At 43.2% G+C, this 17,275-nt stretch overlaps 1 protein-coding gene across 2 annotated transcripts; it reads right to left on the bottom strand.

Moving 5' to 3' along the window:
* Positions 1 to 58: 58 nt before the first annotated feature.
* Positions 59 to 15,610, bottom strand: LOC131425936 (splicing factor 3B subunit 1). 2 transcript variants are annotated; one of them, XM_058588256.1, is made up of 7 exons: positions 15,558 to 15,610; positions 15,038 to 15,318; positions 14,850 to 14,976; positions 13,719 to 13,798; positions 13,461 to 13,655; positions 5,843 to 8,032; positions 59 to 1,245 (listed from the first exon to the last, which is right to left on the bottom strand). In XM_058588256.1, exons 1-7 carry the CDS (start codon positions 15,583 to 15,585, stop codon positions 181 to 183), a joined length of 3,966 nt encoding a protein of 1,321 aa, XP_058444239.1. In that variant the 5' UTR covers positions 15,586 to 15,610; the 3' UTR covers positions 59 to 180. The 2 variants fall into 2 exon arrangements, with proteins under 2 accessions (XP_058444239.1, XP_058444240.1); XM_058588257.1 differs by lacking the exons at positions 14,850 to 14,976; positions 15,038 to 15,318; positions 15,558 to 15,610 and adding an exon at positions 13,998 to 14,843.
* Between the last annotated feature and the right edge of the window lie 1,665 nt (positions 15,611 to 17,275).

Here is a 17,275-nt window from a genome sequence, read left to right as displayed (position 1 = left end):
CGTCACAGATGAAAAGCAGTGAAGATTCTTTCATAATAATACACAGACAGTACAGACGTAACACTACAAACAGTTTAATGATAGTTAAGAATATTTACTGCTCCGTCTGTTAACGACGGATGCTGATAAAGAATATGTTGTTGATATTTATTCCCAACGGATACCTGAATCTTGTTTCCCTTAAATGTTATAGTCCAGCTCATAGCGAATGTACGGATTCTGCGGGTCGTTCGAAATGCGAGGATATCCGACAATGAGGGCATCCTGGGCTCCAATGTAGAGCGAATTGTAGATCTTCCAGTACACGTCCCGGACTTTCCGTGCCGGATGGAACAGACCCTGCAGGGTGTACTGGAGAATTTTGATCGGTCCCAACGCAACTCGTAAACCTTCCACGGCGTCCATAAAGGCCTGCACCAGATGGGGTGACGTTTCGAATATATTCGGCCACACGTAGTTCAGCAAATGGATGAGCGCATCCTCACAGCCAAATCCGTACACGCCGAGGGCCATGTGTTTGATAGCGGCACAAGCAGTCTGTCGATGAACCAGATCACGATCCATCAGTGCATCCTCCAGCAGCGGACAAACTGCGTAGATGTAATCTTTGCCCATTTCTCCGATGTACTCAAATAAGAAGGATAGGGATTTTAGAACACCGTTCTGTACGTTCAATTCCGGAACACGATATTCGTTCATGAGTGCCGGTAGAACGGTGAATGGTCGACATGTTTCGGCGACGATGGCGATCGCAACCGTGGTACAGACACGATTTTGACGCTCCTGAACTTTGAGATTGTTCAACAACGTTGCCAGCACATCATGCGGACCGATGGCTTTCGCAATATAACCGAACGTGTTGACCGTCGCTCTCCGGATAGCTTTCTTGTGGGCCTTCAGCAATTCCAACAGCTCGAAACAGATTCGCATCCACTCGCGGGCCGAGACGTACTCCGGTCCACGATCGGCAATCCGACCGACAAGATCGATACAGTTTTCCTGTACTTTTTCGTGTCGATTCTTCAGAATGGGTGTCAACCGGGGTAGCAAATCTTTGATCGGTGGCGTCATCTTCGTCATACCGATCACGTTGACGATGGCCTTCAGTGCACCCAGAATGGAACCCAACACTTCCGGGTATTCCTCTCCCAGATACTCGTACAGTACGACTCCCAAATGACCCATCAGCTTTTCCTCTTGGCAAGTTTTCATCACCACCGCAATGCGGGAAATCAAATCCGCTGCCTGAAAAGGGAAAGCAAATAGAACGAAATAAATAAATAAATCGAAGTTTCGGAGTAATGCGAGTTTTCTATATGAATGTTTAAAGTTATGCGTTTTTAATGCGTCTTGTCTTGCCTTCCCATGCGTAAATTGTTTTTGAATAAAATCAACTTCCTGGTAAATAATATTTTTCTTGAAGTTTTTGAAGTCGAAAATTTGTTTGATGCCAGATGTCATAGAAAGTCTCGAAGCATCGAGATGTTATTTCGAAAGTACTGTTTTAACAAAATTGATTGGTACTAAATTTCCGGACTGTTCTACGAATTGCCTGAATAATTCTCAATCAAAGTTCATAAATCAATCTCTCGGCCGGGTTGAATAAAATGTCATTAAGAGTTAAGTTCGAGTTTTCTCACAAAGATAGAAGCGTACCGGATAGGAAGAGTGGAAATGTTAACTTTGGATCAAATTCTTCCTATATTTTTGCTGCGTAAACATCTGTTTGTTAGTATTGTATTAGTGCTTTATATTAAAGTAGTTGTAATCCTTAGGTCTTTCATCTTTATTGTTCTCACGATTTGTTTATAGTAATTGTTGTAGTTACTCTTTTGATTTTTCTCACATAGAATGGCACAATAAAAATTGATTTTTGACAAGGGTAATAAACCATTCGACTCCGTTCGACCAGACAGCAAATTGGACTGGATTTGGAACTTTATAACAGTTTTGTGCATCAACTTTTCTCGAAGATGGCTGGGTCGATTTCAACGAACTTAGATTCAAATGATCACATACAAAATTTCAGAATTTTATCCCGATAAGTGCAACAACAAATAAAAAGTGAAAACTCTACTGTGTCTGGAACATACCCGGAATATGATTATGAAATGGAAAATCTTTATTCATCACTAATAGTACTGTTGTTATCTTCATTCATTTTTCTAAATCAATTCATTCCGTAATTACCAAATCTGTCGTATTTGGAGCAAATATAATCCATTCGAGAATTACCGATGCAATTCAATAAATGTACTGTTTGGTGCGGTCTGCCGGCCGGTGGAATCATCGGTTCTAATTTCTGTGAAATTGAGGAAGGACGACGCGTTACCGTGAATGGAATTCGATACAGAACCATGATCAATAAAGTTTTGTTGCCAAATCAAATTTCAAGATATGGATGTGAACGAAACGTGGTTTCAACAGGATAGTGCCACATGTCATACTGGCGCTGAAACAATCGACTTATTAAAAGAACATTTCAACGACAACATTTTTTTCGAGAAAGGGACCGGTGATTTGACGCAACTCGATGATTTTTTGTGGGGATACGTGAAGTCATTGGTTTTCTGTGGATAAACCAGCAACGATTGATGTTTAGGAAACCAACATTGAACGTGTTTTTGCCGAAATACGCCCTCAAACGCTTAAAAAACTGGTCGAAAATTGGACCTTTGTAAAAAATAGAAGTCAAATGCCAAGAAATTATCTACCAAAAAATAATAAAATTGGTCATTTCATAATTTGGCATGCGTTTTAAATAAATGTCAAATCAGTAAGCTCTTAAAAAAACACATTTTTTATGCGCTCATTTTACTCGTAGATGATTGGACCGAATTTTGCAAAGTTGAATAAAAAGGCTTAGAAATCCAAAGCAAATTCATAAATTTCATTAAGATCCGACTTAAGATTCCGGAATTACAGGGAGTCAAGCATAGAAATTTCAATTTAGATAGTGTTTCTGCTGGTTTTGGGAAACCGACTATTGATCGGAGCTCCGGAGATCATTCTACTCAGCTCGACGATATTGAAAAATGTTAGTGTATGTGCTTCTATTTCTTATCGCTCAATTTTCTCGAAGATGACTGAACCGATTTCAACAAACTTAGGCTGGTTTGAAGGCTAATATTGAATTGTGAATCAATTTCCACACGATACGACAGAATTGCACCATTTTTCTTTTCCCTCAATTGTTCTCGGAGATGGCTGGATCGATTTTCACCAGCATAGATTGTAATTTAACATCTTAAGACCTTACTAAATTCCTGAATTTTGTTTTGATCCAACTTTTTTTTATATCGATTATAGTGATTTTAACCTCGAACCCAGCTGGGCTGCGTGAAAGGCATCGACTTACCCATCACGCTATACCAGCACCCTCCTGATCCAACTTCTGGTTTTAGTTACAGGGTGATTAATGTAAAAAAATCAATTTTAAATTAGTAGCCCACTTTTCTCAGCGATTTCCACAAACTTCGGTTCAATTGAAAGGCCCTATGCTCCCATACAAAATTCCTGAATTTCGATTTCCGGTTCCGGAACTACAATACGAAGAGTGATGAAAATTTCAAATATCAGGTGTGCAACTTTGCTTCCGCCGTTTTTTCCTCAATTAAAAGCTTTATTGCGAAAAAATGCTTACAGATGTATTATTCAAAGTATTGTCTGTCGCTAGTGACAACTTTCTCCCATCTTTCTGGCAATTTTCGGATCCCGGCTCGAAAAAAGGAGTCCTCTTTTGACACTATCCATGAAGCAATCCATTTTTCAACTCTTCGAAGGATTGAAAATATTCATCTGCCAGGTCGTGTGCCATCGAAATAGGAATAGGTGGAAATCAGAAGGGGCGACATCTGGGGAATACGGCGGGTGGGGCAAGACTTCCCATTTCAGTGTTTCCAGGTACTTTTTAACCACTTTTGCGACGTGGCCTCACGAGCATTGTCGTGTTGGAGGATGACTTTGTCATGTCGCTCTTGATATTGTGGCAGCTTTTCTTTAGCGTGCGACTAAGACGCATCAGTTGCGTTCGGTAGAGATCTCCTGTGATTGTTTCACCCGGTTTTAAGAGCTCGTAGTAAATCACACCGAGCTGATCCCACCAAATACAAATCAACACCTTAGCGCCGTGAATATTCGGTTTTGCCTTCGACGAAGTAGCATGCCCGGGCTTTCCCCATGATTTTCTGCGTTTAGGATTATCGTATCGAACCCACTTTTCATCACCGGTTATGATTCGATGTAAAAACCCCTTACGATTTTGTCTTTGAAGCAGTTGCTCACATACAAATAGACGACGGTCGATGTCCATCGGTTTCAACTCGCACGGAACCCAGTTTCCTTCTTTCTGAATCATACCCAGGGCCTTGAGACGTTTTGAAATGGCTTGCTGACTCACTCCCAACGATCCGGCAAGCTCTTCTTGGGTTTGGCACGAATCTTCATCAAGCAATGCCTCTAGTTGTGGTTTTTTTCTCTTCCACCACCATGTTTGTCTTCGACATCGAAATCATCATTTTTAAAACGTTGAAATCACTCCCGACACGTTCTTTTACTCAGAGCAGCATCACCGTAAGTTTATGAGAGCATTCGATGCGCCTTCAGCTGCTTTTTTTTCGAATTGTAACAGAAAAGTAAAACTTTCCGCAAATGGCGAGAATTGGGCACAAAAACAGACATTTTCGAGCGTGAATAATACGAAAACAAGAACAACTGTCACTGAAACGGCGATGACAATTCGTTAGGCACTGTACACACTCACTTTAAAGGCATTATCATCTATGTCTTTTGATCAGCCTCAGCCGGTACAGCCACCTATCGGCAAACGGCGGAAGCAAAGTTCTACAGACCGGCGATGCCAAACACGGAACACTATTTCAAAACTGTTCTCAAATCAATTTTAAACGATGACCCTTGTCAGTTGACGGCCAAACAAGCCGACTTCGGTTATTCCAATCCCCGATTTGCCGTTCCCGAAGTACCGAAAATAGTGTTCACAAATTCTAAAATGGAATTCATTTTTATCAGCGATGACTTGACCTGTTTTCACAAACAAAGGAATTCCTGAATTTTGTTTCGATCCGACTTACGGTACCGGAATTACAACACATTGAATGTCTACAATTTCAAACCGTGATATGAAGTGCACCTGAACGAACATGCGTTGGTACGGAACAACAAAACTCAACACCGTCTCTACGAACAAAGCACACAACGAGCGGTGTTCGACTTCGTACATACTATGAGGAAACCGTCACCGAAACTCTGTTTTGAAAACAGAGTTTCGGTGTTCATCTATACCGAGTAGTGTTGGGAAAATCATGATCAGAAAAAAATCATTTCTTTCTCACTTGTGAAAAAATCAGTTCAGGAGATTTTCTAAAAAAAACTCAGTGACTGTTAAAAATCACTTTCGAGATTTTCATTTATGAAACAAGCATTCACAAAACTCTGAACCTCGAAATTCACAAGTGATTTTTTGTGTCAGACAAACTTGATGATGAATTTTCACCCACAGAAATATCACTAAAAAGATAATCGGAAGGGAGAAGAGCCGCCGATGCTGAAATTTCACTGCGTTTCAGTTCGACACTGAAATGATTCGTACAAAATTAAATTTAATTTTATTTTTATCAACAAAAAAATCTCTACTGAACAAATTCGCAACTGAAAAATAATGACTGCGATATTTTCGATGCACCTAGGGTCAATATGAACAACAATATATTTTTGTTACATTCCAAATAGTTATTATAGTGACGAAAGGCTGTTTTAATTCCAGCTGATTACAGAGTCGATTTTTGTCAAAACAACAAACAATCTAACAGTATCAACCACTCACCTGTTGTCGAACTTTTGCCGATTTGTTATTCAATCGCCACAAAATGGTACCGCAAATCTGCGGCAAATACGGTTTGACACGTTTGCTCAGCTGGTTAACGATGGTACCGAAACCGTTCAGCATGACAACGTCCTCCGTGGTTTGTTCCTGGAACGCATACAGTATACCGTCGATCAACTGCTCCTCCAGCCGGGAATCGATATCGGCCGCACCCAGATTGCCCATAATTTTCTCGATGGTTTCCATCACCATCTTTCGGTACTGTTCGTTTTCATCCTTCAAATCGTCCACCACTCGATTGATGATTTCCGATGCTCCGACTTTGTTGGCGATTTCCACCGTCGTATCGACCAGCTGCCGATAGTTGCGTCGATCCAGTGCCATCCGATGGTTCCAGAAATGTTTGAAGAAGTGTGGCAGAATTTCCTCCTTGATGTACTGCGCTTCCACACCATCGGTAGCGCAGCACTGTTTCACGACTTTCAACACAATCTTTTTCATTTCCTCGTCCGGAGACTGGAACTCACGGATCAAAATCAACATCACTTCTCGGGTGTAGTAGTTGGCATATTCGGCATCCATCAACGGGATCAGATAACCGATGGCCTTCAAAAAGGCAGCCAAACCTTTACCACGATGCGTTCGGATACCCTTCCACAGGGGTTTCAACACCGAATCGAACGATTCGATACCGTACGGAGTGGCGGCTTCGGCCAGCGCAGCCAGTGCCAAAGCAGTGATGGTTCGGACTTTCTGCTGTTCGTCAACCAAACCGTGCTCGATAATTTCCACCAGCGATTTAAGATGCGGCAAAATGGCACAACCCATCAGGATTGCAATCTGCTGGACAATTTTGATACCGGTGTGACGAGCCTGCCACGATTTCTTACTCTTACAAACGGCTTTCAAGAAAGGTAGAAGCGACGGGATGCCAAGGGCGGAAGCAACGACGGCAAAGGCACGCGCCGTGGTGTTACGCACGTACTCATCAATATTGTCGATATCCGGTCTCATCGTCGAAATCATAGTGGCCAATCCGGCTGCCTTGGCCAAGTTGGAAATAATTTCTCGACCTTCAACACGGGCATAGTAATCTTCATCGATCAGCAGCGGTTCGATGACGACCAGAATTTTGTGCACGTACGGTCGCACCAAATCGTCCAGTTTGTACAGGATTCGATCGATGACCTTCACCAGCAAGTGCCGTTCCTGATCCTCCAAGGTGGGACTCATGAGTAACGGTAGAATTTGATTGAACAGTGGTCCCGCACCGAACTCCCGCGCCTTATCGGTGATCTGTCGGAGAGCGGCCTTCCTCATCGGCGGTGTTCCGTTTTTAATCTTCAACAATAGCTTCATGATTTTACGTTCTTTCTGTTCTTCCGGACTGAGAGCTTCCTCGTCTACTTCAACCAACAGTTTGTCGAAATATTGCGCATCTTCCGGTTTCATGAAAGGTAAATTTCCTTTCGGTTGATTGTCAATGAATTTAGCGGATTTGTCTTCAGCTTGTATGAAAAATCCGGCCGGAGTTCCAGCCATCGGTGTCGGGGTAGCGGTTAGTTTTCTACCAGGAGTACGAATCGGAATATATCCCGCAGGTGGAGGAAGGATTTTGTATCCGGGTGGGAACATCGCGTCCAATTCCTCATCGCTGAATGGACGATTTCGTTCGTCGATTTCCTTTTCCCAACGATAAGCCTGTAACTGTTCCGGTGTCATCGATGCCAAGTGACCTGGAGTCGGCGTAGCCATGGTCATAGCCTTGTGTCCGATCGGGGTCGTACCGCCCGGTGTCAACAGTGGTGTGGCATGACCTGGGGTAGCATGCGGTGTCGGAGTCATCGCAATCGACGGTGTCATAGCCGATGGTGTGGCGTTCGACGGTGTCTCGTCCCATCGGGAACGACGCTTCGAAGCCGGTGTCGTGCTGTCCATTACACTGTCGCTTGGTCCACGATCTGCTCGGGGTGTTTCGGCCCACGAATGTCCCGGTGTTTCCCGTTCGGTTTTTGGCGTCTCATCCCAACGGTTACGGCGAGTGGACTTTTCCGCCGGAGTTTCACGACCCGGTGTAGCACCGGAATGTGCCGGTGTTGCGTCCCAGATGCGCACACTCGGTGTGGCCCCCGGTGTTTCGCTACCCTTGTGACCGGGCGTTTCATCCCACCGGTGATCGGCCGGAGTTTTCTGTGAATGGAAGAAAATGAAAAGTTGTTATATAGATGATATCTGTGGAAACTTCCCAGTACTACTGATTATATTGAAATATGCCCGACATAGCGCCTAAAATTATGAAATAGTTTCCTAAACAGACTTAGAACAGACAGATGATGGACATTTCTCTTGTTCCTAGGTATAACAGTTTTTTTTCGTGTTGCTGGTGGACTGAGGCCGTTAAATTTCTCCAACTATGCGAGACAACTGCTTTGAATCGTGCACTGATTTTCCCGCGAGTATGAGGTCATCGTCATCGGCGACATGACGTAGCCTCCCGAGGAATAGTAGTTCGAAGCACCTTCTTTCCCGGTAAAGATATCCACAAAGCCACCTGGAGATCACCTGATCAACAAACGGAAAACCAAATCGACCACGTTCTTATCGTTTGGCGATTCGTAAATAATACAGGAATCAATCTGGGTTCACGCTCACCCGACGACAAATTCCCACCACCTAATCTGTCGAATAAAAGTGAGGAGATCGGCACGCTGAGGAACAGCAAAGCCGCGGCAACGACCAAATGCCAGGCGAGCTGCTCAAACATAAAGGAGAGGCACTGGTAACCGCCGATAATAAAACCAGCAGAGAAATTCTATTTTGGCTGGTGAATGACAGACTAGACTATGGCGCAAAATTGACCCCATTGTAGTCCACTAGCGTTCAGTTCGATAACTCCTATCCCTACCTCCACGTGGTAATGGCTGGGATACGAACTACCCTTGTGGAGAACGGGTAACCAACCGCAGCGAAAGCTTTGGTCCTATGCTAACAGAGAAGGAGGTCCTCTTAGGACGACATCGGAGTATCTCTATCCCATGTTAGGAGCGATCGCTGTTCTGGTATCCAGCGGCAGCCTCACCACCGAGAGTCATCCATGTTCCTAGCTGGAATGTTAAACAGAGCAAGCACGATGATCCTCCGGCGAGACAGGGGGTTGACACAAGCCTAATAAGAAACCCGTGAAATATTCATATTGCGAATAATACAGGAGATAATACGACCCGGAACAATCGACATAGACCTACTTGACGAAATAAGGACTACGACTGGAGACTTGGAACATGGAACTGCAAGTCGCCAGGTTTTGCAGGCTACTTACCTTACCTAACAGTTATAGGCCTGGGGTGTCCTTTGCTGTATCAAGAATACGTCTCCGCATAACTCGGTCCATGGCTGCTCGTCGCCAGCCACTCAAGGCACGGACGCTTCTGAGATCACTCTCCACTTGATCGATCCACCTTGCTCGCTGCGCTCCTCTTCTTCTTGTACCAGTCGGATTAGTTTCAAGAACCATTTTCACTGGGCTGTCGTCCGACATTCTAATGACATGCCCAGCCCATCGTAGATGTCCGATTTAATTCGTAGTATCGTACCAAGCGGGATTTACTGGAACTCGCACCACTGCGGATCACATATTCGCGACAAGACAAGTACTCCAGAAGTGTCGTGAATACAACGTACCCACGCATCACCTATTCATTGACTTCAAATCGGCATACGACACAATCGATCGAGAATAGCTATGGCAGATAATGCACGAATACGGTTTCCCGGATAAACTGACGCGATTGGTCAAAGCAACGATGGATAGAGTGATGGGCTACGTCCGAGTATCTGGGACGCTCTCGAATCCCTTCGAATCTCGGAGAGGGCTACGGCAAGGTGATGGACTCTCTTGTATCTTGTTCAATATTACCTTGGAAGGTGTGATTCGAAGAGCGAGGATCGACACGAGTGGCACGATCTTCCGAAAGTCCGTACCATTTTTTGGCTTCGCTGACGATATTGATATTGTGACACGTTTTGCAGGCTACAATAGGATGATATATGACGAACTAAATCCTCGCAACTTCGACGCCATAGCGCTGCAGACAGTCACGTACCCAGAGGGGTCCTGGCCCCTTCCGAAATCAAAACCAAAAAAAAAAAAAATTGATACGAAGCGAACAGTGTCAAAACTAAATAGAATTTATTTTGTAACCGGGGCAAAATAAACGACAAAAATAATAAAATTGTGCTAGATGACCGGAAAAAGAAAGTGCGCGAGCTTGCCATAGTTGGGCAAGATTCTGCAGAAGAGAAATATATGCTGCCGCTAGATCCCGCACATGTTTATTCATAACTAAAAAGACGAACGCAAGCGCACTTCGTGTATATGTTTGGCTGGATCCATTAATAAACGCCAGAGAACAGAATGATTACCCGACAATGGACTGAACGGCAATCTTCGATCAATGGGTCGGAAAGATCATGATGCCGGTTTTCTGGGATTGTCATAGTATACTTTTGGAGTATACCTCAATGCAAGTATTAGCGTGCATTAATAAAGCGATTAAAGACCGAAATCGCTATCAAAAGGGCCTTACATGAAGCCCATGAGCATCGTTATCATGGTTGAAATCTTTGGCTTACTCGAACTCTCAGGCGTACAACTTTGCTTCCACCGATTTTTCCAAAATTAAAGCTTTATTGCGGAAAAGTGCTTAAAGATGTATTATTAGTATTGTCCGTCGCTAGCGACAACTTTCTCCCATCTTTCCGGAAATTTTCGGATCCCGGCTCGAAAAAAGGAGTCCTTTTTGACGCTCTCCATGAAGCAATCCATTCTTTCAACTCTTCAAAGGACTGAAAATGTTGATCTGCCAGACCGTGTGTCATCGAACGGAATAGGTGGAAGTCAGAAGGGGAGACACCTGGGGAATACGGCGGGTGGGGCAAGACTTCCCATTTCATCGTTTCCAAGTACTTTTTGACCACTTTTGCGACGTGAGGCCGACCATTGTCGTGTTGGAGGAAGGCTTTGCCATGTCGCTCTTGATACTATGGCCGCTTTTCTTTTAGCGCGCGACTAAGGCGCATCAGTTGCGTTTGGTAACGATCTCCTGTGATGGTTGCACCCGGTTTCAAGAGCTCGTAGTAAATTGTTATTCATCTTTGAAGGTTTTTTCTCTTCCACCATCGTTTGTCTTCGACATCGAAATCATCATTTTTAAAACGTTGAAACCACTCCCGGCACGTTCTTTTACTCAGAGCAGTATCACCGTAAGTTTCGGAGAGCATTCGATGCGCTTCAGTTGCATTGTTTTCGAATTGTAACAGAAAAGTAAAACTTCCCGCAAATGGCGAGAATTGGGCACATAAACAGACATTTTCGGGTGTGAATAATACGAAAACAAGAACAACGGTCACTGAAACGGCGATGACAATTCGTTAGGCACTGTACACACTCACTTTAAAGGCATTATCATCTATGGATTTTGACCAGCCTCAGCCGGTACAGCCACCTATCGGAAAACGGCGGAGGTAAGGTTGTACACCTGATATTATCTGTTCCCAAACCTGAAGTCATCTCTGAGAAATCGATGTGAGTTTCATTTTGAAATTCTATAGCCAAAGTAAGATTGTATGACCTACAATACAACTAATATCACCTACAAATTTAAAAGATCCTGTTCTCCACGAATCGAAGTAAGGGAACTATCTCGGCACATTTCCCAAAATCTATCACATCATCACAAGTCTTGTTGTGCCCTAGAAATGTACAGAAGGTGTGGGAAAGCGAACTTACTGGGAACTTGCTTCGTAGTGCTGGGCAACATGTGCCAGAGAGTTATTGGGTGGCAGCCGATCAACACTAGGATGTGCAAATTGAGAATTTAAAGCCGTTTTTTCAACTACAGCATCAATAACGTGCACTGCCCACACGAAAGAAGACCCGACGATGTGAAAGAACCTTCTTTCCTCGAAAGCACATCCACAAAGCTATCTGGAGATCACCTGACCAACAGTTCGCACCTAAAATGTTGGCACTCAAAATTTTCGACAGAGGGTATCACACGTCGAAACTGAACGCCGCGGTCCAACAACCAACCAACAGAAGCAACTTGGCGCAGCTACTCTTGAAGATGGCTGAAGAGACATCCGTTGTGCCATAGTTAGCACTGCATCAGCAACACTAGGTACGGCGGCTCCGAACGTAAGAAATGACTGGTTCGACGACGAATGTGAACAGTTGGTGGCCGAGAAGAATACAGCTTAGATGAGCAAACTGCAACATAGGACGAAAGGAATTGAACGAAAAAGACAGGCGCAGAATATATTAAACGCGGTGTCCCGTAGAAAAAACCGTCAACAGGAAGACTGAATTCGTGAAGCAATGGAACAGCTGTTCCGTGCTAATGACACAAGAAAATTCTACGAGAAGGTAAACCGTTTGTGCAGAGACCGATATGTGCAAGGACACCAACGAGAATCTTCTCACAAACAACTGTGAGGTGATCGAGAGGTGGCGGCAGTATTTTGACAAGCACCTCAACGGCGATGTGGCGAAAGAAACGGCGCGTTAAAGGAATGCGTGCGGAGAACGATAGACTGCCGGTCCCAGACCTTCAAGAAGTCGAGAAGGAGATAGGTCGGTTGAAAAAAATCAGGCCACTGGCGTTGACCAACTACCAAGCGAACCACTAAAACACGGTGGTAATGCACTAGAGAAAGCACTGCACAGGGTCCTTACCAAGATCTGGGAGGACGCGATTTTACTGGAGGAATGGATGGAAGGAATCGTGTGTCCCATATACAAAAAGGTTGACAAGCTGGATTGCTGCAACTGAACACAGCCTACGAGGTATCCCAAATCTTATGCCGTCGACTTTCACCGATTGCAAACGAATTCGTGGAACATTATTAGACAGGATTCATGAACGAACGTGCTACGTTCGCCACTGCTATTTAGTGTGCTAAGTATTATTCGTGTAATTTAATATTTCACTGTCCCGCATTGACGCAACTACTTATCCGGATTTTTGGTTCTCCATACATGATTGATTCTGTGTATGAGAAGCTAAATATGAAGGATATTCTATCGTTTCTCACCCAATGTGGTAAGGAGCTATAGTCAGAGGGATTCATCGTTTTCTCTGGGGTGAATGAATCTCTTCTGTATTGACCTTAATAGGTTTTAGCAGATTGTTTGGCAACCCTTATGGTGTGCCGAATTTACTTCTGCTCATACATACTGCGAATCGTTCTGCATTCTTCCGGAAGTGCAGAATGGTGTCGCTTTTTTAAAATCTCTAAATCCTCGCGGGGATTGGAGGTTTTATTAATTGTGCATTTTGGCACCTGCAGATCGTTCAGCATTGAAACATGTTGAACGTCTAAGTGTATCAGCAGTTCAATTTGGACATGACACGGAGCTAAAGCCGACCTTAGAAGAGGAAATCATCGTAATGTTTGGTATCAAAGAGGAAATCTTATGACGCGTGAAAAACTTGTCCAATTTGACCGTCAGCTGCATAGCTATAAAAAACGAATATTTTACTCTTTTGCATCTTTTTCTGAGCAACACTTGTCGAAGCGAGACATACGGAGGAGCAGCATCGACAAAACTCATACGTACCTCAGCATCACCCCAGGTAGGTGTTGAAGGAACGGCCAGCTTCTTCGGTGGCACAAACGATTCCTCCACGGTTTGATCCCAACGTCCTCGTTTCTTCGGCTCCGGAATCGCTACCTTCGGGGCAAGTTCTCCGTTGCTACTGCTGTTCACCTTCAGTGTGCCATCCTTTGCCTTTTCCTGGATCTTTTTGCGCAACTGCAAACAAAAACAAATTTATGTTACGGTTCATTTACTCAAGAGCATTCATTTCTAGCTTACCTCCACTTCTTCTCCTTTGAGCATTTGCTCGCGCATAATTTCCGTATAGGAACGAGATCCAATATCCGGAGTTTTGCCGCCTGGAAGACATCCAAACAAGACAAGAGAACGAAATAGTGTCGTTAGCAGACCGATAAATGGACCATTTTCAACGATTACGTTTCTAAAACTTATACGGAGGAGACATAACTTGAAATTGAATTTCCTTTATTTTTTTCAATCTACGGAAACGAAAACGAACGACTCAATTTCAAATTCTGTCTCTGCAGTGATACGTACGTGCTCCAGCCAGCTCCTCAGTGCCCGGAACATTTTTTCTGCCCGGTTACAATATCAATTTTTTTCTAATACTGTTCAAATAATTACTAAGTCAGTTAAAATCTACTAGAAATGCAGAAAAATGTCCGCGGCATGGCTATTTGGTTTGGGTTTGAGAAGGGGTTCCTAAAAAAATCTCTGTGATTAATAGTTTTCTGTTTTCTGGTTGATAAACACACTCATTCACCATTCTCACAACATTTTCCACCCTCATACTGCCGGCTGCCGGTCGAAGGTTGAAAAACTCAAATTCTATTTCAACACAGAGATGATTTTTCAACTTCCAATTTATTCACGCCAGCCGGACAGCAGCGGGCACATTAACCTGATAGATTGAGAGCCTTCCTCTTCGGCGTTCTCATTCTGACACGGATGTCCGCAACCTGCGTGGTAAGTGGTGTTCGTTAATAAAAAGGTAGTTGCACAATACGGGTTTTTGTTTGTGTGGGAAATACTTCAAAGGGAAAAGCAATCGCGAACAGAAGACACACGTCCGGACGACAGCAATATCGTCAGGGTGCTTTCTTCTAGCTATTGCTAATTCGAAATTATCGTTCATGCCGAGAATCGTAAGATTCGCATACACTCGATCACTCATTCAATCCAAAAAACGTAGCATCAATTGGCGGCTTAGCAGAAGTCATATTTTTTTGTTACAATTTTCTTTTGTCAACATGTAAAATCGAGCGAACAATTTCAATTTTACAAATCAATCATGTGCTGAGCCTCCATCAACGCAACAGACACTATTTAACTATACATCTTAACTCTAATTTGTCTAAGTCAGCTAACAATGAAATCATCAACACTTACCATCGGCAAAAGGATCCACACGATCCGGGGAAATAACCAATCGTCGTCGTTTCTGTCGATACTCGTCTTCCTTTTCACCGACCGTCGGTCGGCGCCGATCCGCAAATGGATCAAAATCCTGGTCGGGCTGAAAGTGAAAAAAAAATCAATAACAACACCCACTGCCGGCCAGACATACCTGTTCTTACCTGAGCGACATCATTCAACAGGGCAGCCGGAGCTGTATAGCCTGCTGGTCTGTTGCCTGCACCCCGTCCCATCGGAATTCCGTCGTCCTCATCATCATCCACGTCGTCGTTCGGAGCAATCGAGGTAACGTAACCCTCGTATTTGCTTTTGCCGCCGCCCCCATCGTACAGCTCACTATCGAAGTAACCACTTTCCAACAGACCAACGCCCTTGTCCTTTGCCGCTTCCGCGCTGATTTCCTTTTTCTTCGTCTGGATGTCACGGATTTGAGCTTCAATATCTACGGAATGAATGCAAAATCGTACGATTAACAAATACACCAGGAGGAAGCCAAACAACATGGCTACGTCACCGACATGGGAATGCAAAAATTTTCAAACGATTGAAAACGTTTAATTTTTGTCTTTTCCCAACTAATTTTGATGTTACACCAATTCATCACTTTGTACTCATACGAATGGAATTGTTTTTCAAACAAAAATTAATCTTTTCACAGGAAAATAAGCAAAAAATACCAACCTTCGTGAGTTCTCGGTATGTTCTCCATTTTTTCTGCACTTTACATTTTTGACAGCTGCCAGAAAATACGAACCGGCCTTTAGGGATGCTCAACAAAACAGTAGGAATTTGTAAGGTTTTACATGAGCAGAGATGCCAGGTAAAAATTTCAAAATTATTTAATATCTTCATGCAGAGTCCAAAATGTCTGTAAATTCTCGAATTCGCCGCGAGAGCTTCCGGGAAAAATGCCCACAATCCACAATTTATCGGGTAATCATCAAGCAAGCAACATCTTTTATTTCAACAGTACCGAATGTTCTGAAGAATTTCGCATTCTCAATGAAGGAAACCATTCCAACAGTCTCATTTTCAATGTTTTACTGTCTCATTCGTAAATGACCGACACCAGAAAAAACGAAGCGAAGCATTTTCGAATTGAATTTAACGAGAGAGCATAATTGCCATCGTCACTCTTTCCCCTATGACAAGTCGAAACCAAACTAACGTCTTCAGGGAGTATCAGAGATGCCAGGTCTGCAGATTTGTCTGTAAATCTGCAGATGACTCTTGTCTATATTTACAGATGACTTTCGTCTATATTTCCGCGACCTTTTTTTTTTGCTCGCCAAGTTAGTTTTGCGTGTCATACTTTATAGAGAAATTGCTGCCAGCAAGACATACTTGCTGACTGCAGATTTTTTTTCTGATTTACAGACCCTGTCTGCAGATATTTGAAATTTTTACCTGGCATCTCTGGGGAGTATCGGCAGCAGAGATGCCAGATCTGCAGATTTGTCTGTAAATCTGCAGATGACTCTTGTCTATATTTACAGATGACTTTCGTCTATATTTCCGCGACCTTTTTTTTTTTTGCTCGCCAAGTTAGTTTTGCGTGTCATACTTTATAGAGAAATTGCTGCCAGCAAGACATACTTGCTGACTGCAGATTTTTTTTCTGATTTACAGACCCTGTCTGCAGATATTTGAAATTTTTACCTGGCATCTCTGGGGAGTATCGGCAGCAGAGATGCCAGATCTGCAGATTTGTCTGTAAATCTGCAGATTTTAGACATAGTGCTGAAGACATTTTTTGCTGTGCAGACTTTTGAAAATCGAGTTTTTCGCAGACTTTCGTCCAAATTTACAGACTTTTGAAATTGCCGCGACCTTTGTTTTTGCTTTCCAAATCAGTTTTGCGTGTCATACTTAATAGAGAAATTGCTGCCAGTAAGACATGATTGCTAACTGCAGATTTGATTTTTCACATTTACAGACTTTTTAAACCCTGTCTGCAGATATTTGAAATTGTCACCTGGCATCTCTGATCAGCAGAATTTCAATTCTCATTCTTTCATCGATGTATTGAAAATCTGTGACGCTTGGCTATAAAAAGTTACTAAAATATGGTAAATCGAAGTAATAACATCCCAGATCCTCTTTAGAAACCAAAACTACTACAAATTCGAGCACCAACAGGTAAAAGTTATTGTGAAACCTTTTTCTGTCATTTTAAATTCTCACAGCTTCGGTTGAATATCGATACTGCATACTATGGAATTTTCACTGGAAACTACAAACGACTGAAAGGGCAAATGAAAGAAAAAACACAATTTTGAAACTACTTTCCCGCTTATGTCATTGACTGGACATGGATTTCGTTTTCATGGTTTGCAAGCGAAGCTGAGAGTGACAGAAATTTCTTAAGTTTACGTTTCGTCTTCGACTCATCAGTGCGT

Source organism: Malaya genurostris, chromosome 1 (genome assembly GCF_030247185.1).
Source record: "Malaya genurostris strain Urasoe2022 chromosome 1, Malgen_1.1, whole genome shotgun sequence".
Lineage (NCBI taxonomy): Eukaryota > Metazoa > Arthropoda > Insecta > Diptera > Culicidae > Malaya > Malaya genurostris.
Note: the sequence above shows the minus strand (reverse complement) of the source record. Positions and strands in the feature narration are given on the sequence as shown.

Excerpts from the sequence above, each read along its gene's own strand:
- LOC131425936 (XM_058588256.1), bottom strand. The coding sequence starts at position 15,585 with ATGGAGAACATACCGAGAACTCACGAAG. Across the intron at positions 15,319-15,557 it reads CATACCGAGAACTCACGAAG|ATATTGAAGCTCAAATCCGT; the intron begins GTTGGTATTTTT and ends TTCATTCCGTAG. Across the intron at positions 14,977-15,037 it reads TGTTGAATGATGTCGCTCAG|CCCGACCAGGATTTTGATCC; the intron begins GTAAGAACAGGT and ends TTTCACTTTCAG.